Raw genomic sequence first — 22,849 nt, 5'->3', positions numbered from 1 at the left:
ATGTCGTCAATCAAAATCACTTTTTTCCTCGGGCCAAAACAAGAATTTTTTTGTTATAGAATACGAGAGCTTTCTATTCTGTTTTTGAACATTTTGATTTTATTTATTTACTATTTGACAATCAAATTATACATGAAATAATCAAATAAATCTTTTTCATAAATTTGAGAACACAAATATATTTTCTATATAAAATTATCTATATAATATTAATATATATATATATATATATATATATATATATATATATATATATAATTATATATTTAAATTATATATAATATATATTATAATTATATATTTATACATATAATTAATATATATATAAAAACAAGCTTTTATCAATCAATAATTATTTAAATTATTTTAATAATTTGTCGTTATATTAGTTTTTCTTGTTGAAATGCTTTATAATTTTTTAGCGGCAATGTTAAGATTTTAAATGTGTATGGAGACAATCATCTTCTTTATATATCTGCTTTCTATTGCTTTGTTCTTTTTACATATGACTTTCAAGGCTTGAGCATCCTCAAAACTTTTTGAATCTAAATAGTTAAAATTGACTTCATATAAACGCTATTTGATTTAAAGCTATTATCATTTAATATAATTCGTTTTTGCAATATCATTCTAGTATTCGCAATTACATCCGTCTGTCCAAATAAAACTTTTAACAGAAAGCCCGCATAATGAATTCTACTATGCGCAAATCGTAAACTGCTTTCATTCCATGTGCTTTCTCGTTAAATGAGCTTCGCACAGGATAAGCTTTTAATTTGAAAAGTGCACCGACGGATATTTCGTCTTTTGTTCGCGAGTGATTTTTGATATATCCAAAAGCGCCGTGCTTCCACGGTTGGCAAGAGAGACGAGCTTTTCAGTTTCTCTGCGTGCAATTTCATGTATGTGTGTGTGCGTGTGTGTATGTGTATATGTGCTTGTGTATATAACGCGTTTATTATTTCATTCCTATTATATTTCGCGCTCCGTTGTATCACTGTTTTATTATATCTGTCTGCAATTTTTCAGATTCGCTCGCGAATCGCGCAATGAGGTTGCGTTATGCGCTATTACGATAATTGTATTTTTAATAAATTTTCTTCGCTTTTTGCGACGGCACTTGATCAAATTCCATGTAATAATGCAATATCGAAATTATTTATACAGCCGATTAATTCTTCGTGATCGTCAGCGTTATCACGTAAAATTATACGGCTAGAAACAAAGGTCGGCATAAAGGACATGCTGCTGCATTTATTGAATTTATCGAACTATGCGAAATGTACTAGAAATTAAATAAAAAATTATAAATTAATAAAAAATGTGATTAGATAATATTTCATATTTCACTAAATTATTAAAACAATTAATTTGAAAAATTATATTATAATTTGATATTCCCATGCTATAAAATACTTCCAATCGCCATTTTTCGTGTATCCATAATAACGGATTCGGATTCAAACCCGTTAACGGATCAGTTCTAAAAAAAGTGGAAACAAAAATTCTTGCAAATATAAACTTGAAAAACAAGTGCACGAGTGCGTATATGTGTACATGAAAAAAACAAAATATGCAAAGGGTATTCGGATCTTGTCCGATAAATTTTTCACATAAATGGGACCATTTCAGCAAGCAGGCTACACGCCTGCAATGAGAAATTTCCGACCAGTCGAAAAATAATTCACAGTGCGCGTCGCATAAACGGAACTCTCGTTTCATGACGCATATTTCTCGTCGCGAGAGATAACGCGCGGTATATTTCCACCGGCGTGCGAGGTCGTCCATGATAAAACTCCGGGGCTAATAACTCGCGGTGATAAAATCCGTCGACTAATAATGCGCGAAACTGCGACAAATTCGAGGCGTGCTTTTGCCAGGAGTTATTGCAAAAAGATCGGCTCTCTGAAAATTAAATCGGCTCAATTAGTTTACCGTCGATCGTCATCATTTTCACGTACTGAAAAAGGAAAAAAAAAAGCTACTTATGGAGAATGTGTGCGAAAGTTGCTTTTTTCATATTACTCGTTCAGTGAAACGATTATTGGAGTCAATTTCACGCACTGATCAGAAATTAGTTGATTCAATGTAATGATTATTGGAGACGATTTTATCGATTTACTGATCCAATACTTCACATAACTCTACTGCTTGGTTTTCTTATTTTTTTTCGAAAGAATATCATATTAAATAAACTGCAAGAAACATTGCTAAACGTTTCACTAAATGCAATGAAACTTAATTTTGGAAAGCGAACTAATTTAAATAAAACTTTCTATTAGAGCGCTTTAAATATTTTATAAATCTTTTAATACCAAATTAATTGAAAATTTTTTTTTCAATCTTTCATATTATAAACGTAATTTCGTGTCTCTTGTTTATAATAAATATTTATAATAGTTTCTTTATTTTAATTCAAAAATTTCTCTTTTTCTTCATATTTCTTCACTAAGCGAGTTTCTAAATGGATTATTGAGGGATAAACGTACCTCGTTAATAGGATTCTCAATTTTCCCTGTATGGCTAAATAAAAATAGTATGTCCGAAATATGCCAACCGGAATTAAAGGTTGACTCGAGTTGGATTACACGGTGTTCCGTGCCCCTTCACCAGAAGCTCAGCATTCCGTAAATATAATACGACTGAGAGATCGCGTTTTACGTGTCGTCCACTTTAATCCAGCATCTAGTATAGTTCGAGCGAGCGCGAAGTCGACCTTATGGTCCAGCGACGTTCAAACAGTGCAGATGAAATAGATGAAAAGAATACTGACGTTTATGCAAATGCATTTGCTCGGTAGAACCTATAATGAAATGTGTGTCGGAAGCTTACTTTTGCACATCTTTTACTTTTACTTTGCAAGACGTTACCTACAAAACGCGATTACATAAGTCGTTTGCAGCTGCTTTCAATGTTAGACCAAGTTCCCTTTCCGGCTTGCATTCGTTCAAAGTTAACGACTGGTAACGACTTCCATGTTAAGTAACTTTCAACTCTCTCTCTCTTTTTCTCTCTGTCTTTCATTCTTTTTTTCTTTTTCTCTTAAAAAAATATTTTAATTGTCGTTTGCGAAATTAAAAAATAAAATAAAATTAAATATTTTTTAGGTCAATCTTAAATATAATTTAATAAAATTTTAATAATTTAATAAAATTAAATATAATTTAATAAAATTTAACAACTTTTAAAATATTTATTTAAAAAATTAAAAGATTATGAAACTTTCAATTTTCTTTTTAAGTTTACAAAAACGATTTAAAAGAATCTGAATGAAATAATTCGTAGACTTATATTATTCATAAATTTTTTTATGATCTAGTCTTCTGATAATGTATTTAATGGATTTATATCACGTTTATATATCCTCAAGAAAGTTAATTTACATGAGAGTTAAGTGCGCTTGCAGGCCTCAAGAAATATTTTAAAGCCAATTTATATTCGCGGTAGTATAAGCAACAAGATAATATCTTTTATTGGAAAATGTATCCATCGTCCGCGTTTGATATATATATAGAGTGATGAAATTGATTCTTAAAAAGAAGTTTTTAACAATATTTTATTATTAATATATTACGAAAGAGTGTTTCCGACTTTACTTTTAACGGCAAATAAATATAAATATACAGATGTCAATCCTAATATAAAATACTCAAATGTTAAATATGAAGATTTTATAATTTATAATAACTTAGTTTTATTATAACAATTTCTCCATTTCATCGAAAGTCTTTATAGGATCTTTACGAAAAATATATCGAATAAAGAAAACTGTCAAAAGTCAATGTTATAACTTGCGTACAAATCTGAATTAATCTTTATTCGCGTTTATCTGGATTTTCTTTTTCTTATTTGTCAGTACAGATAACAGCGTATCTACAAAAGCATCGACCATTATCGACGTTTCTCTCTCGATCAAATGCACGTGGGGAATGGCTGGCCGCGAAGGCTCTTTCGCTCAACTAATGGATTTCAGGAATTAGACGTCGCTCGTCCGAGCCATCGTCAATGACGACAACGCCTTAACCTCAAGAACCGACGATGTCTGATTAAACACGGAGCAATTCCCTTAAAACGACGGGCGAGTGCCGGCTATCAATCCCAAAAAGAAAGAGGAAGCTGTGTTTATCTATTTTATTCGACTCCCACCCAAAAGTTGTTTGGTTATATAAAAGCATCGCGATTAATGAAATAATCTGATTTATATATTTTATCAATAATTTTCAATTAGAAAATAAAGAACAAAGAAAAAACTTTCTACGTCTTTTTTCTCTAATACGTCTTTCTACAACAATCTTTAACAAATAAGTTGAACAAGTAATATATAAGTTTGTACATTTCACGAGATCAAAGTTGAATTACGCTTGACTTATAAGAAAACTCTACATTTAAATGATTCTTATTTTATTAATAATATACTACAAAATATTTATAATCTGCTAAAAATATTATAATAATTAATTTATTATATTTTTGATCACTTTAATGCGCAGATTATTTTTCTTTGTGAGTCTATTTCTTCCAATATTTCTGATCACGACTCGCAAACTCTCTGGAATAATTATTTGAATTCGATGCAAACTATCTGATATATATTTAAATGCGACAATATTGGCAACATTCAGATTGCGTATCTAATCGCAATTAAGTCTGAAAGAGAGGAAGAGACAAGGACAAATATTTCTATGGGCGATCGTGATCCCGGTTCGCTATCATTAATTACCCAAAACACACGCTTGTCCCGGCCAGTAATCGGACGTGCGTTGACAAACATGTTTAGCAAATGCACACAAACCCCGCCCGCAACTCATGCGGGCCGATTTTACCGAAGCTACACTTCCTCAAGCATCATTATACAACACATTCGTCGACGACGGTTATTGATGATGCCTAATGCCGATCAATCCAATGCGATACGTCAGCCTCCCTCAGATGATCCGCGATCGCAATTACACGAACACGCCGATAAATTATTATCAAGCTGTCTGTCATCCCCATGAAACTATTAATTCAGTCGCGCCGGTGCATCGACGCGCCGATAAATTATCGTAGCCTACCCTTCGCTCTCCCCTCCCCCTCATCTACCTTTATGTATATATTTTCTTTTATCAATATTGTGCAACGTGTTATTTAACGATCGGCCGTTTAATGAAAATTTTCCTAGTCGAACGGGGCATTTATCGGTTCAGAAAAGATTCTGACATAACCGATGATTTATTCGTTTCAGCAACATGATGAAGATTTTCCGGTCACCCGTCAGAATGTCAAAGCGTTTCTCGATAGATTTTGAAATGCTCGCGATACCTTGTGCTTTTTTGGATACCAATTTACATACATATCATATATAATTTTATTATATATTTTCGTCGTCCGCGAGTATCGATAAAATAGAAAATCGCACATTAAATAAACGTGCGCGCGATTATTCTGGAGAACTCCCTATATACTTTTATAACGTGTTAATTATTCCATCGATTTTATTTGTATCATATGAGTTTCTTTTCGATTATCACAAATCGATATTGATATTGCAAAGTATAGAATAATGTCGATAATTGTAATATCTCATAATAAAAAAAATATTAGCAACTTGCCAAATTTGTGCGTTACTAAGTAAATTAATAGTTATTTTTATTATACTAGACAACAAAAGCGCGCGCCATTTATTTCTTTTTATTATACATTTTTAATGGCACACAATTTTCAATACACTATTTGCCTCTTGATACACATAACTGTCAAAATGTACAATGACAGCCGCTCACAAAGTAAGCGCAATGACAGAACCAATCAGCATATCGCGGAAAAGCGACAACACTTCGAGACTTTCGAGTGACTTTTATATGTATGTGTATATAATTACTTACATATTAATTCTGGTTTTCCACTTTTTCAAAATAAATTAAATAAAAATTACACACCCACTTAATATTTAAACTATCAAATGTGTCGCTCAGACAAGCTTTTATTGATATAAAGTAATGTTCAGTGCATCGTCGAGATAACCAATTAGTATCGCGAAAAAGAGGTAACAATATTGTCAGTATCGATATAATAAACTCCGTAATATATTAATTGATAATTTAATTATTGATTTATAATTTAAAATACATGTATAATTTAATATTTCGTTTGTATATACGTCATAGTACGGAAAATATTTCGGCAACGAATAATCAAAACATAACATGGGCGTAAACATTAGCGCGCTACTGTTAACATGTTATGGTTTACAACTTTATTATTCTCACGGCGATAGTCGAACAGTAAAGAAGTAGAACGCGAGAACACTCCATAAAATTTCTCTACTCAACGCGATCGCGACAAGTATCCGGTAGTAATAATTTGATATCATAAATAATTAATTATCTTTCACACACTTTAAATTTTGAATAATACGTAATTATATCATAATGGATAAATTCCGAAGCGCGTATTTTGCGTGACGTTTTAATCAAGAATCAAAATGATAAGAATCAAAATTGTAAATTATTGTTTTATCGCCATCTTTCTCTCTCTCTCTTTCTCTTTATAAACAATAATTATTTCTTTAAAAATACTTGATTTTTAATTATATTTCATATTTTATCGTTATTCAATTTTTTGATAATTTAAATATGATTCGGCTTGAAAACGCGTAATAAAATAATCAAATCGCAGGTTCGAATAATGATTAATATAATAATAAGCTCCATGATATATTAATCCTTTATTAAATAATTAATCTATAATTTAAAATACTTGTATTATTTAATATTCGACACCATATATACGTCAACAGTACGCAACATATTTTCGGCCCTGAAAACAATAACATTGTATTCGGCCTTGGCGATGTAAACATTAGCGCGCTTTTGTTAATATCTTACGACTTATAGCCTTGTTATCATTCATACAGCAACGCTCGAGCAATAAAGTAGTACTTGTCGACTCGCAGTACAGTTTTCGTATGAAACGGGGTTCGATCATGCCGAAAGTGCGGGAGTGTCGTTCGAAGTATCGCGCGTACAAGTGCAGAAGTATCTTTTAATAAAAGTGCGGGAGTGTCGTTTAAAATATCGTGCGTGTGAATCCATCTGAGAGGAGGAGGAGGAGAAGGCCTAGGAGAAGCATCGGTGGAGCAGCCCTGTGGTAAGTAATTTGTTATTTGTATATTAATTATTTATTAATTGCATACGTGTAATTTAAATTAAACAATTAATCGCGTAATTTGATTTTGTAATTATATGATTCAAATAAGAGAATTAAAGGAAAAGATTTTTACTTTTAAATATATTTTAATTATAGCTTTTATATGAAAATATTAGTTATTAGTCTTTTTTCAAAATTTATAAAATTATTTTATTAATCTGTTTATTATTATAAACAGATTTTTATCAAATATTAAATTCAAGCGTACAATAAATTTTTTGAAATGTTAATTATTTTATGCGCTGCTACAATTTGGTTCTATTTGTGTTATAGATCAACCTAACAATAGCCTGAGAGGAGGAGGAGGAGGCCTAGGAGAGGCATCCTGCACCGGCGGAGCAACCCAAGGGTGAGTATTATTATTTTTATTATTATATTAATTATTATAAATCTTGCACACGCATTAATTCGATTCGATTATTGTTTAAATAGTTTAAACAAGAGAGACTCACACTATAAAAGTTTTTATTTAAAATTGTTTTTTTTTTTAGAATTTATAAAATTATTTTATATTTATATACCTTCTTATTATATACGCGTCGGATATAAAATTCGATGCGCACAATAATAATTTTTTGAAATATTAATAATTATTTTAAACGTTGCTATAATTTGGATTTTATATTTGTGTGTTGCAGACAACGTAGCCTCAAGACCAAATCTCCGCTGTTGCGCATCAGTGCCGGTGAGTGATAAATTTTATTTTATTTTGAGGTGACGGATCCGTAGATATTGCAGATACAAATGTAGATTGTAAATAAATCCGTTGCCTCAAAATGGATGGGCTAGAATAAATGCAATCAAATAACTTTTATTAGACTTTTTAAATATATATTAAAACACATTAGAAATATAATTTAAAATATAAATTTAAACAAAAATTGAAAAAATATTTTATATTTTTTTCAATTGGAATTTTATTTAATTTATTTAATGTAGAAGACACTAATAACTTTATTTCTTATATGAAATATTGATAACTATTGTGATGTTGTGCCAATTTTGTCATAATTTTTCATAGCCCATCCATCTTTATTATCATAGGAATAAAAGCTTAGACAGTTTGTCACGCATCGTTTTAATATAACTTTACTTGAGTCAATCTAATGTCAAGTTATCAATCAAATTTAATCATTGTTTGAAGTAATAATATTTAATCTTATAATAATATATAATATTTATAATATGCAATTTATATTAAAATAAATTAATAAAATATTTATATGTCATATAATTTGAATAATTTGACTAAAAGTCAAATTATCAATCAAATTTAATAATTGATTGTGAAGTAATAATATATTTAATCGTAATAAAATAAAATTAAATAAAATTATAAAATAAAATGAATAAATAATATAATATAATATATTATATTATATTATATTATTTATTCATTTTATTTTATATATTTTATAATTTTATTTAATTTTATTTTATTACGATTAAATATTATTACTTCACAATCAATTATTAAATTTGATTGATAATTTGATTTTCAGTCAAACTATTCATGTATCAAATTTTGCAATTTATTGAAACGATCCATGACAAACTGTCATGTCATAAATAAGCATAAAATTATGCTCGTATACCCCGGCGACAATAATTAGCCGGCAACGGAAGGAATTGTTTTTCTTCATTGACCTCTGATAAGGGGACAAAGCTATCTCTGGCTAGACGTAGCCAGAATTAATATGGCCAGAATCAACGATAGGTAAGTCCAACTGGACCAACGGAAGCAGCTTACGGTGCATTATATTAGGGCACGCGGTTAGGGCATGCGTCTATTATAAAATACATATAATTATTATAAAATTAGTTATATGTAATATAATAATATGTATACTGTTTTTTCAAAATCAATTAAATAAAAATTATATATATATATATAATATTTGAATTGTCAAATACGCAGCCATGACAGATTTTTATTAATATGAAGTAATGTACAGCGTAATATTGAAATAAAAACCAATCAACAATGAGGAAAAGAAGCAACAATATTTGCGAGTATCGATTTAACAGGTTTTTTTTAAGAATGGATAACTTTTATTATTACTAAATGTAATTTAATAATAAAAATATCCGTTAATCGTTACAAGAAATTAATTTTTATATTCTTTTGAAACATACAACATTGTTTTTAATAAGAATACAAATTACTAAAAATTATTACAATTTATTGGCGATTAAATTCTTTTAATGGAAATAATCTAAGAACGTATTGTACAAATATTTTGTTTAAATTAGAGCCACACTGTGCACAGTCGCCGTAGTCGCTTTGTCTCGAATCTCCTCTCACGATTACCGGAATCCATCCTGTTATACTGAATGCATTCGTAGTTTCTCGTGCCAATTGCGTTAAAGCAAGATCGACTGTGAGACAAAGAGAAATCTTTTTTTGCCACGAAGCAATCGGCACACCGACTATTCTGCATTCGAATAACCTCGTTTTAATTAAAGCAATTTGAATATACAAAGCATGCTAGATATATATTCGGCACATTACCCTTCAGCTATAAATATCAAAAATTAAACTAAAAGAAAGTATTTCAACACTAAACTATTGAGATTACTTTTTTTTTTTTTAGAAATTTAGTTTTAATTTAAGTTGAATTTTATATAAATTTTAATTGTCAGGAAATATTTAATTTAAAAAATCAAATAGTCTTTTTTGAGATATAAAGAAATGTATAAAATTTTCCTTAAACAAAAACTGACTCAATTTGTCAAACAATGATAGCTAAAGGTTTACGCGACGCGTGTGAGGTATTCTGTATACATTCTCGATCTGAAAGCGCTGTTAGTAGAAGTCTTTATAAAAGACCCCTCAGGGTTCATCGTCCCTCTGCGTAAATATACTCTCTACCCTTCTGCCGACATAATCGAGAAGAAAATACGTTTCGGCTCGTATACGGGGAATCCCATTCTTCTTAGAGCAAGATAGAAGGCCTTCATGAGTGCCTCGCAATAATGTTTCTTATATTCTTAATGCTGGCTTTTCTAAGAGTATATTATTATTTTTGCAGAGAGAGACTTTTTCTTCGAAAAATTTTCCAGAAAGAAAAGATCTCGCTTGTAATGCAAAAGCAATGTCTCTATATTAATACAATCCTTTTCTTTCAAATTGAATTTAATAAAGTCAAAAATATGCGAGACAAGATATTATATATTTAGATACCGATAGCTTTCGTCGAGGAACAAACTGTTGCCGAGTTACTATCAATTATCTATTGATTTTCGGAAAAACGCACGAACCTAAGCTACTCAAGTCGCTGCGTGAAAAATATGTGCGCGACATTCTTTCGCTGTAGTAACTTCCTCGGGAAAAGACGTTAAGGTTTCCGATGGCGAGCTGAATTTATAAGACAGCTATAGCCAATTTTTTCCGAGGCATTCTGGTCGATATGAAGAAATTTTTTCTGCGATTATTTGCTTTTCTGTTTTATCTCCGGGGATTTTAATATCCGTTTTAAAAAATACTTCAAAATGTATCCCAACGAGTTCGAGATGTATATGACAACGGAATGTACAAACTTGTTTTGCGTTTGTATAAAAATTGTTTATGATAAACATTATTATAAATAGTTCTATCTCATGAAAAATCACTGCATGAGAATTATATATGAGGCGAAATACATTTGCGCAGGCATCGGATAATCCAATTTTCTTGGATGAGAAAAACTTGAAGAATCAAGTACTATAAAAAAATCATCAAAGTTGTGGCAGACACGTCATATGGTGTCAATGGTGTAATTCGACAAATGGTCTTCTCTCGGATGTGTAATAAGCTCTCGTACTTAATCCCTATCCGTAATAAAAGCGCCTTTCAGTGCTTTTTCATTCGCGAAAACCCTTCGGCCTGCACTGGATGAATGTGTACGTCTTTCAAAAGTAATTGAACCTGAAATTAATCGCGATTGTACGAGGATGAATCGTAAACGATGGAATTACCATTATTCCCATTTCAATGAAGAGCCATCAAAGTTCTGACAGAATTTATCGCGATTCCGATAAAGCAGAAAAATATTTTATGGGTCAATGTATTAACGCATATATATATATATATATATATATATATATATATATAATATTAATAAAAATATATTATCGATAGCATTAAAATTTAAAAATATATTAATATGTCGATCAATTATTTTAATAAAAACACATGAAATAATATAATATTTTGACAGTAGAACAATATATAATATAATAACAGCTTTTTCACAGAAAGCATAACGCAAACAAATAAAATATGCATTTCATATATAATGCATCTTTTCCGATATCAATTCATTCGACATCGATCGACTCGCGCTTGTTGATTTTGCCGCGTCAGATCAAATTCAAAAGAAAGCAGATCGGTACAAATTATTATCGCGATCCCCAGTGAGTGGCTTGAAGTTATGCCAACAGACACGTAAAACGATCTCTACGATAATATATAAGACAGAGTACGTCGAGAATTACGATCCGCCCTGTCGCTGGCATGCTACCATGTTTATCACTTCGTCGAGTGGATCAAGTAGATATTTTTTCTAGAAAATTACGCTTTTTTATTGATTAAATTTGGTTTTTAATATTTGTATAATTTGTAGTTTCACTGATTAGATTAAACCAATTACAAACATTCTTTTACATATCTCATTATTGAATTTGTATTGTCATACTTTCAATCGTATGATATGATTAAGAATCATGTTAAAAGTATAACACAACAAAATCAATAGTGAGAACACACGTTGAAAATTTCTCTCGATATTACCATCCAACGAATCACGCGCAGTAGTATAATGATTTAATTCGGTGAGTGAAATTATGAATTATACAAGTATGGAAAGCTAAATTAAAAAAATGACTTTAATGTTAAAACATTAACGCAATTAATATAGACTCAATTTTGATGCAAAAAATTAAAGTCTATATGAAAATTTTATATAAAGTTGTTTAAAAAATATTTATTCTGAGAAATCAAAATTAATGCAGAAAATGATTCATTTATTATTGGCATAAATTTTAATTTTTTTCTTCAGATTATTAGATATAATACGAAGCGTTACAAATCTGTGCATTATAGTTCTGCAATCGTGGCAATCGCCATTATCAGGCTCATAATGTCGAAACTGGGACGTATAACGAGAAGAGAAAAATATTCCGTGGAAATAATCATCGGCGCGCGAGGTAATATCTCGCGGAAGAACTTATCGTGATTATCAAGCGGACAGTTCCCGTGATTCAATTAATTATCGGATGGTCCGAGCGGGTTATTACTGTTGGCGAGATAACGATGCAAATTGTTCTCAGCGAACATCATGTTGTTCCTTAACAGTTTTAAATTCGTTCGTGATTTTTACGGACAAAACTTTTGAATTCAATTTACGACGTAAAACATTTCACTATACTTGCTCACTTGTAAGTAGCTTACGAGATCTTTTATTAATGGAAATCGATTATTTCTTGCTGTCGCTCGCACAACGAGTTATTATTATATATACAGGACGAGCGCAAGTAAATTGTTAACAAAATTATCAATCGCCGTCATCTTATTATACGTAGTTATCTTGTCTTGATATAATATCGTATATCAAATTGGCTTGTTTTATTATTCTCTTTAAAGATTACTTTAAAGTATCTATTGTCTTTTGTCGCCTAGAAAATCTTATTTTGCTGATTTTTATTATAATTAATAATTGCAAACATACCTACTTTTTAATAAATTCTTTTAATAAATTTCTTTTAAATAAAATTAAACTCATTTTAATAAATTGTTAAAAATTGATGGATCCTAAAATTTAGCAAACGTTAATCAGAGTTCTAGTTAAGAATAGTGACTTAAAAAGTATAATATGTATTACTCTTTAAAATATATTTGCGTGTGTTTGTGTGTGTATATATAAAATAATTTTAATTATTGAGTATAGGATATCTATATATTAATAAGAAAAAGTTTTGATTGGGGCAGACGCTGTTATAGAACTTTTAATTGCAAGTCCCCGCGAACGAGCCTTCGCAAGTTACCGGTTGAGAATCGCTGACGTAGATGATACCAGATATAGCCTCGAGGTGCAATTCCAAATTATCGCGGGGACGGGGGGTGGAGAGGGTAGGGGAGGGGAGAGGGGGCTAAATACAGCGAGGAACAAGGGGGCGTGTCCAATCTCCCCATTTAATCGTCCCGAAGAAACAACCTCGTCAGGTTCAGCCGGAAAACCATTTATGTAGACATCGTCTTTCCGCCCTTGGGGATCCGAGGGAAATAAGGGGGAAGAGGAGGAAGAATAAACAGCGAATTTTATATCGGGAAAATGACGCGCGGTGCTTAATCTTTTTGGTAGCATCATGTATAAAGTCGAACGAGTTTTTTTTTTTGTCGTTGAATTTGTTACATGAATCTCTGATCCCCAGCGAGCTTCTGGTTTCCAGCTGATCCACCTTTCAGCGGGAGTGGATACCCGTAATGATGATTTTGCTTTTCGCAAGTGACATTGGAAAATTGTCATGAGGTAGAATTTTTTTATAACGAAGTAATCAACGAGAAATAAATCATGATAAACTATATTTTATCTCTTTTATAATATAAATATCTCTTTTAATAATATAATAATCTTTTTTATAATATAAATTGTGTCGTAACATTTAGGTAAAATGAAATTTCGCCGGTAAAATAATGTAATAATGCGAAGAATGTATGCGAATAATGTATGAGAAGAATAGATGCAAAAGTTTTTTTCTATATAAAAATATAGATTTGTTTGCTTTTTTTGCTTGCCGTTATAAAGTAAAATTCATCCTTCATGCTGGTATTTTTTTAGAGTCATCCATATATTCTTTCGTTACTTTAAACCTGCATGAAATGCTGCAGAAACGCTGCTATAACTTTTTTCGCCGTACTCGTAGGTACCTTAAAATAAATTTTCTCTTTGATCTGAGCTTTTAATTAGCTGAATGGCTTCCAAAGTAGCCATTGCATCGGCTACTAAGGCATAAAGAGTAAAGAAAGAACATATAAGAAAACTTGATGCAAGCCAGAGATAGATAAAGGAGAGGTGGAAATTGCGCGAAATAAAGGCGAATTTATTTCTACGGATTCCCATTTACGTCGCAGGTGAAAGGCTCCCAGCAGTATTTCGTGTATCGAAGCACTGTCATTTTTATTTTCGCTCCGTCGCGCGCCGCGCGAGACCTGGAGAACGCAACGAGAATCGATTTGCTGAAAGCGTTTCTCCGTCATTCGCGACGAAGATCGCGCGGCGCGGCACATCATCTTCCGCCAACGTCGTCATTTCCGTCGCGCGTTATTTCGTACTCTCGCTCTTTTCTATTATTCTTTCATTTAATCGCGTGAGAGAGACGGATTTTTCGCGTGTCGATTTGGCCAGCGCCGCGAATGAGCTCTCTCTCATGTGATTGATATTACGGGGTAGTGTGCGTTATCGCGATCGAGAAATCGCGCGCAACGAATCGCCGGCGAATCGAAGATTTCAATTTCGAGACGAGATGATGGAATGAATCGCGACGCGAATGAATCTATTGTATATAAAGGTAATATGAGAGCGGGGTCTAAAATAGAAAACAAGCGAAAATTAAGATTTTGATTGAAATCTGAGTATTATAAAATAAAATAATCTGAGTATGATATAAATAAAATAATAATAACCTCCAAGAAAATTAACAATACTCTGTAATAATAACTGAAATTCTTTTTATTAAAACAATATAGCGATAGTTCATCACGAGGATATCTGTATAAGTAACATGTTGATAAAATAAATCACAAGTTTGTTATATAAAGAATAATACACCTAAAAATAAAATAACATAATAATTACAAAAATACAGACATCAATCAAAATCTACATTTGATGTTGAAGCGGAATAATAATATTCCTTTTAAATTAAATTAACTAAGCTTTGAAATAATATTTTTATACTTGCTATTAGAATATTAAGACAATCCATTTGTCTCATCGTTGTAAAAATATTTGCGCTTAAATAAAGTGGTTCATGTCATTAGAGAGAAAGGATATCCAGGTTAGTTTATGTAATAAAGCGAAGTAAAGTTGTGTAATCGAGAGAGAAAAAGAGAAGAAAAGAACGTTTCTCGTATCTCGAAACAGTGGTTAAGTGGGGGGATGCAATTAAGCACGAAGCGGCAGTGCGGTTCGTTCGAGCGCGGCACGTTTTTGCCTCGCGCAACGCAAGGAATAAGGTTCTTGGCGTCACTCACGTTTTTCTTCAGTCCCTTCAGCTGCTTCGAGGACTTCCACCAGGTCAGGACCGCCGCCGGCTTTGAACCGATGCTCTGACATTTCACGTCATACATCTTTCCTGCCGATAGGATCTGGTCCTTCCCCAAAATTTCCACTTTCAGTGGTTTCACTGCAACAAAAAAAATTGTTAATACAAATTTAATATCTTTAACATAAATATAAAAAAATAAATAAAATAGTTTGTGACAAATGCGCTTATTTTATATGTTTCTACTTTTTGTAATAATAAAAGAATGGCGCAAGTGACTTTTATTTAATAAAACGCTCCAACTTTGCCAAAGAATTTACAATTAAGAGAAATTAGATGCAGTAAATTTTGTAAATTAAATTAAAAATTCTAATTCTCATTTATTCTGTATTGTCGAGAAAAACCTGAAAATCTCTCCACTCATATCAGTAAGCCAATTTAATATAAAATAATTTGTCGTTTATATAACAAAGATGACAATCGCGTATACAGTTCGTAAATATGATTCATAGAACCGTCACAGGAGCGTAGACAGGGACAGGAGTATAGACGTTCGCTTTTTCGATTTCCACTCCGCTTCGGCCATTACTTCCGTTCCTTTCCAACGTTTTTGCAATATGCGGTAGCGCATAACGAGGATGACGCGATCCAGCGAAAGCGGCGAAGGCAAAAAAGAAAAAAACGCAGAACGTGAAAAACGCGCAAAAGAAACGCTGGGATAATTAGAATTCAGTCCGTTCGCGAATTTCATGCCGCAAGTTCCTCTTCTCTGTCCGGCATTCTCCGAGAAAGTTCCCGACCAACAGGAGAAAAGGAAGCGTAGATCGATGGCGGTGACGGAAGACAGAGGGAAGGAAGCGAATAGATCGAGGAAAAAAAAAATGGAATATCGGAGTGAAAGGGAAGGACAGGTCGCGAAAGGAGTCGGGATGAGAGAATAGTCCGTATAATTGAAGCTCGTCATGAAAGCTGCCGAAAACAAAGGCGGCCCGGGAAAGATTGCCGAGTGCGAAATTCCCGACAAAGTTGAGATTTCATTTGCAAATCAAAATTCATGTCGTCAGGTGCGCGAACGGATGGGACGACGCGAAGAATTCGACGAGACTTTTAGTAGACTCTCTCCCTGCGAACGCGAACGCGCGAGAACTGTCTCCCTTTCATCACTTTAGTCACTTCAACATATATTCGCCTATCTCAGCCAACTTTTTAGGTCAACTGCGTTAAAATTTTCTGCTTCTTCAAAGGAACATTTGCGCAAGCGTGAACTATTTTATACATCGTATTATTAATATAAATTTATATAGAATAGCAGCTATACTCTTTTCAAGTTTATAAGCAAAAAAATATTAAAAATTGTGCTTTTAACAGAAACTTTAAATCTTTAACGCCGAGATATTTAATGCTGAAAGTTTATTAAGAACTAGAAAAATCGTTAATAATTCTATTTTCGTTAATAATTTCTATTCTCATTCATTTTTAATGCGTTTCCTATATACACTACGTATTTTTATTTACTCTATTTACTCTTTTTATTTAATAGTTTTTGAAATTTATTATAAAATATTAATTGAGACTATATGCGTAAATAATATCATTCATTCATACTGTTTCTGATTATATTCTTTTATTAATTTAATTACCGAATGCTATTTGTGAATCTGAAAAAGAAGAGAAATTAATATTATTTATCTTTCTATTATCATGAATACTATATATGACTATATATGTTTATAAAAATTCTACATTTTACGTTTCATATTATAAATAAAGATATTATTAATAGAAATAATTTTATTAATAGTAAAGGGAAAGAGGTACTAAAATAAAGTTCTTCAAAATCGTCAAATAAATTATATTTTTTATCATTAATTCCATTTATTGATTCGTTTATTTTCCGTTTTCTTCTCTCTCAGTTCGCGCGATCCTTTTCACGAACTTATATTCCTAATCAAGCATCCTTTCAGAAATAGAAGCCGAAGACTCATCACTTCCTCAGGCGCTTAAATGAGCAGGTATTATTATTCGCGCGCATGGAGTGGTTTTAATCGAGTTACGAAGCAGTTCAATAAGGTATGCGTCGTTGGCGCGTTTATCGTATGACTTTTGAAAGAGAAGTTCGAGGAGCTATGCCATTTTATCCATTAGACGCTATGAGAATAATGCCTGAGTGCGTTGCTTAAGGCTTAAGAGGCTCACAAGAGACAGTAAAGATGAATTTTGAAATCTAAGATAGAAATTTGTTATGGAAAATTTCTAATAAAAATTTTTGATAGTTTTACTTGATGAAATACAGTTAAATAAAATAATGTGCGAGCAAAAAATTTCTTTCTAGCCTGTACCACACATATATGCACACACACGAGTATTATAATAATAAGTGCAAATTTAAAAAATTCTCTGTAATTCTGTTTTTAAATCTAAGATAGAGATTAAAACAGTGATCAGTTTAAAAATTATATTTACGTTAATCTCTCTTATAAACTTTATACACTTAAGTCTAAGGAAAAAGTTAGTTCAACTTTTAGTCACAATCTTATTCCAGCTTTCTCGGTAACTAAAGATCGTTAAAGGAAATCAATTTATTCGTCTGAAAATTAACTTTGAATTTTACTTCGATCGGGGCTGAGATAATTTTCTAATAAAAAGAAGACGAAAAATTAAGACTTTTGTACTAAAAATCAAATCCATCTAATATATAACTTAATAAAGAAAAGTAAATAAGGATAAAAAAAATTGAGTCTCTCAAACTATGTGAAAACATTTCGACATATTATATATGACATAGATTGAGCCTTTTATGAATAAGATTACTTAAAAGATTCACAAAAATTTCAAGATAAATTCAAATAATTTTTTATCTATTTTTTTATACTCTTTTTTTTTTAATCAACATAAAATAGATTATTTCGTGTTTACGATATTTAAAATTAAATATACTTGTATTGATTTCAATTTTAAAACAATTCCCGCAGAGAGCGTGAAGAAAAGAAAGTCAAATAGCGGAATGGAGCGGAAGGGGTTGGCTGTTAAGTGGCTCGTTCGTAGGTAGGTTAAAGTCGGTTGTTTCGGGAACGATTGAACATTAGGGGAGTCGTGCGTGGCAGATCCGTATGCGCTGGTCGCGAATCGCTGGCTTAAGTGAAATCTCGCCGAGAATCGCGATACGCGATTCTAAGTGATATTATTGCCATAATTTGGCAAAGCTGCAATGAGCCCCGTATCGTTACGGTCTCGTCCCGGAACGAGGGGGCGGGCCTTCGCTTCTCACGGGTCTACTTTCGTATTCCGGTTCTTGCAAAACGCCTGTAAACGAGGCGACAATGTATACGATCCTCACAGTACGGAAAATACAAGGAAATATACGAAGCGTGCGGCGGAATAACATTTGCCAGGAGCCTCTGGATAAACTAATTAATTCGAAAGAGGCGAAGAATCCAACACTGTGGGAGAAACAAATCACCGACGAAGTATTAATCCTCTTATGCGCGAGGCGAGAAGATATGTGTTTATTAAACAAATTTTATGTATACAAAATCTCTGCGCAATGCATTCCATATTTTGCGTTCTATAATATCATAGCTTTTTCTACCATGGCACTTTGTAATCCATCTTTACACGTATTTCTTTTTTTATAATCTTTTAACTTTCAACATTATTTAAAAATCAAATTTTTTTATGAAATTAAATTAAATACATTGAAAATACATTAAAAAATATCTGCGAAAATTTTTGTCTTATTGAAAAATTAATTTTCAAATTAATGACCCACTTTAAAAAGTTCCATATACATATTTTTTTCTTCAAAGATAGTGGAATAGATTGTAGATTCCTCAATGATTGATCATAAGAATGTCGCGCTGGAAAATGTTGGTAAAAAGATTTGATGTCGTAGCATAAAAAAGACAATTCACGTGGGATGGAAGAGAAAATTATTAGCTCTCTCTCTCTCTGTGCGGGTTGAGTTATGAGGCACAAGGAGTTACATTCTTGAAGTTCACTCGTCTCCGGAGTGAGCAAAGCCCTTCCTCTTCTATCGTGCTGCAACGGGAGAGCACTTTCGAGGGTTGTTACACTGTCTGCGACTTTGCGGATTCGCAGGCGCCCTCATTTCGTCGCTGAAATCCGCTACTCACTTGGCTTCGTTACGAAATTACTTTATATCGCAAGTTCGAATTGTCTGTTTAACAAATTGATAACGCGATGGTAAAACAAATCCGGATTGATACAGTACATCCCCGTTTCCTAATTCATCTTGTAACGCTACTCACTTCTTCTTTTGCTCAAAAAACTTGTTTTATTGCATATAGTATTTGTAAATAAGTATTTTAATACATAATATTATATATAAAATTGATATAAATATATGTATATACAAAAAACAGGAAGGTATATTCTAATAAAGTTAATTCTCGAAAATTTTTTATTTTCTGAATTTTTATCATTCCGTAATTCGATAGCAGAATTAAAATTTTATTGCAATTTGCTTAAAATTAATGAGTTTTGTTTTATAATAATTTTTTGCTCCTTTATATCTTTGTCAAAGAATCAAAATTTCGTTTATATTCTTGATACATTATTCCTTTAATCGTTTATAATTGCGTCGTAAAGAAGCTTTTCGATTTATAATTATCACCAGTGTTATTGCTTGTCCAAGGAAAGCAATGACAATGCGATCGGTAAGATCGACCTTAATGAGGAATTTCTTTTGATGTCTAATACTCGTTAGATTTCTCTCTCTCTCTCTCTCCCCTCCCCCTTTCTCTTTCTCTCTTCTCGTTACTACTGGCGAACATATAATCGCCTAACTATCAAGCGCATCTACTACTTTCGCTAATGCTCGTAACTATAAAAGACTAATGAGCTTCGGGCGCGCAAAGTTTACGCGGGCCGAAGCGGCTTCATTAATTTTCTTACTAATTAACCGGAGATGCCGATCGCAAGGGAGGAACGACGAAGGAGATTTTTGCCGAATGGAATTTCTGTGTCGGCGAAATGCCCCCGACGAAAAAGAGAGAGAGAGAGAGAGAGCCGGAGACTCTTCTCGGCTTGTTACTTAACTTGATTATTCTTCTAGAACTCGCGCAGACTACATTCTGTTCGGAATCAAACGCCTCGGTAGAATGAGTCATTAAAAGTTGAACAAGTTCGCGAAGCGATCGCCTCGCTTTTATTCCTCTCGCAATGTGTCGATTTGTAACTTCGTTGAGAGGAAGTTGGTGTAGCGATTTAAAATACATTCGCGATAAATGAAACGTGCTGATGTTATTACAAATACAAAATCTGCCAGCGAGATATATGTATGCATATATGTAATAATGTTTCTGTCTCCTGCGTTAACAGCGTACAAATAAAGATTTAGCAATATTTATCAACAAAGTCGCTTCAATTATATTATAATTTATTGTTCATTGTATTTCTTATTAATTTATCTTTCAAACTCATTATGCTCTGCATTTATTGCGCAAAAAGATGCAAATTATTAATATATTAAGAATATACATTCGCGCGAATGGCATTATATTAAATCTTTCAGTTGCTCCTAAATGGGTTTTTTTGCTTAATTTTTCCGTAGCATTTTATATTTCTGTTTTTGTACATTATCCTGATCGATTTCACGGTGGTTGAGTGAATCAGCGACGGCACTACGACATTCTGCTGATTCTGCAGGGAAATATATCACAAGATAAACGATGAGTAGAGACAAGATGAAAGAGAGCGCATTGCTAAAAATAATAAAAATTCATAGCGTATGTTGCTTCAAGATATTATATGAAAAAATATACAATATTTCCCTTCAGCGCGGCGAGTTCCGCTAAGAACTCAATATTCCCCGCTCTTTTGTGCCGCCTTACTCGAAAGGAACGCGAAACTGCATAAATCGAATCCATAATCGATAATGTCTCATAAATATGTAAAATGGTGTTAACCTGGTTTTAAATAATTGCAAACAAGAAATTTATAATTAGTAAGCGTAAAAAAGATATATATATATATATATATATATATATATATATATATATAATATATATATATATAAACGTAGTTTATAATTATTGTCATTTATATTGTCATATAAATTATTCATTATAAGATCCGTTGATAACAGAATATGGCAATACTTCTGACACACATCTTATATAATTCTCATTTCTAAAAATAAATTTGCGCATCGCATTCTTCTCCAATGTCGTCATTTTCATTACGCGGAGTTATCGAATAACGATTAACGATGTCGAACCATTCATGCATAGGTCGAGGGTTTTACCGTCGACGACGGCATGAAAAATTAATGGGACACATCGGCCACGGTCCGGAGTTCTCAACGGCAATCCATTTCTCGACACTGAAGTGTACGTCGACCTCGTTGTCGACCGCGGAAATCGTTTTCGCAAGTCGATCGACTCCCAGAGGCCCTTCCATGACTCGTTAGACTTTCGTGCGATCCTGCGACGATTGCGACGGAATATCGGTTGGGCGCGATTATGCAGGCAGCGAATTCTCGCGCGCTTCTCCAATTAGCGAGAAATCGAAAGGCGACAAGTTGTAGAGCGAATTTTCGATGCAATGTACGATACGATTTCCTCAATCGAGGAAAAACGAAGCAATCATGCTTCAACATTGAATCTAATGCTACGCCAATCAAAATCCGTTTTCGTAGCGTGACATTGTTATTCATTCAATTATAACTGCCAAATTCTTATTTAGAATTATTTAGAAGAAGTTAGTCCGTGTTATATTTTTTATTTCAGAATATTTATATTTATATAATTATAGAATATTTTAATTAAAATGTAATAGAGCTTAAAATAATTGAGACGTTAGTCTCAGTAGAATTTCAATATATAATATAAACATTATTAATAATTCATGTTAATTTTTCTTCGGAAAATATTGATTTAAAATAAGAAAAAAAGAAAATAAAAAGAAAATGAATGCCTCTGGCAAGAATTTTATTTCTATAACAGATGTAAAAGATGTAAAAGTATCTTGCTTTTCAATTAATCGAATATCGTGTTCTAAATATTTCACGATCGATACGTTCCTATTTGCGCTCCCAAGCTTTTTTAACATCACGTGTAAGTAGCCTTTAAGGTAATCTATCTAATCTAAGGCAAGCGGACTCCTTGCACCTTCCAGCTCGAAGCAGCTTCAGGCGATTTAATTTAAATTTGTTTGTCTGGCGTACAAGTTTCTTGTCAGATGAATCTCGAGCGTGCCGATGAGCTGCCACGCCGCTTATACAATTATGAATATTAATTTTCCATCCCAGCGACTGCCATGAAGGCGATTAGGATGTTGGACAAAATTTAAAAATGTCTACGAAATGTAGAGAAATTATTCCAATCGTAAGAAATGCAAAATACATATAAAGCAAGGAAATAAATTATTCTTTGGCAATTATCGTGCCATAAATTAC

The 22,849-nt window shown here is 32.2% G+C and overlaps 1 protein-coding gene across 3 annotated transcripts in view; it reads right to left on the bottom strand.

Annotated features, from left to right (window-relative positions):
- LOC126859234 (nephrin-like) overlaps positions 1 to 22,849 on the bottom strand; it is a 223,107-nt gene that overhangs the window by 67,409 nt on the left and 132,849 nt on the right. For all 3 annotated transcript variants that reach the window (XM_050610297.1, XM_050610296.1, XM_050610298.1), the window contains exon 7: positions 15,422 to 15,573. In XM_050610297.1, coding sequence (XP_050466254.1) covers positions 15,422 to 15,573 — 152 coding nt within the window. The remainder of the gene's footprint in view (positions 1 to 15,421; positions 15,574 to 22,849) is intronic.

The sequence above is a fragment of the Cataglyphis hispanica genome, chromosome 3 (genome assembly GCF_021464435.1).
Source record: "Cataglyphis hispanica isolate Lineage 1 chromosome 3, ULB_Chis1_1.0, whole genome shotgun sequence".
NCBI classification, from domain to species: Eukaryota; Metazoa; Arthropoda; class Insecta; order Hymenoptera; family Formicidae; genus Cataglyphis; species Cataglyphis hispanica.
The sequence above is the reverse complement of the archived record's forward strand: the minus strand, read 5'-3'. Positions and strand labels throughout refer to the sequence as shown.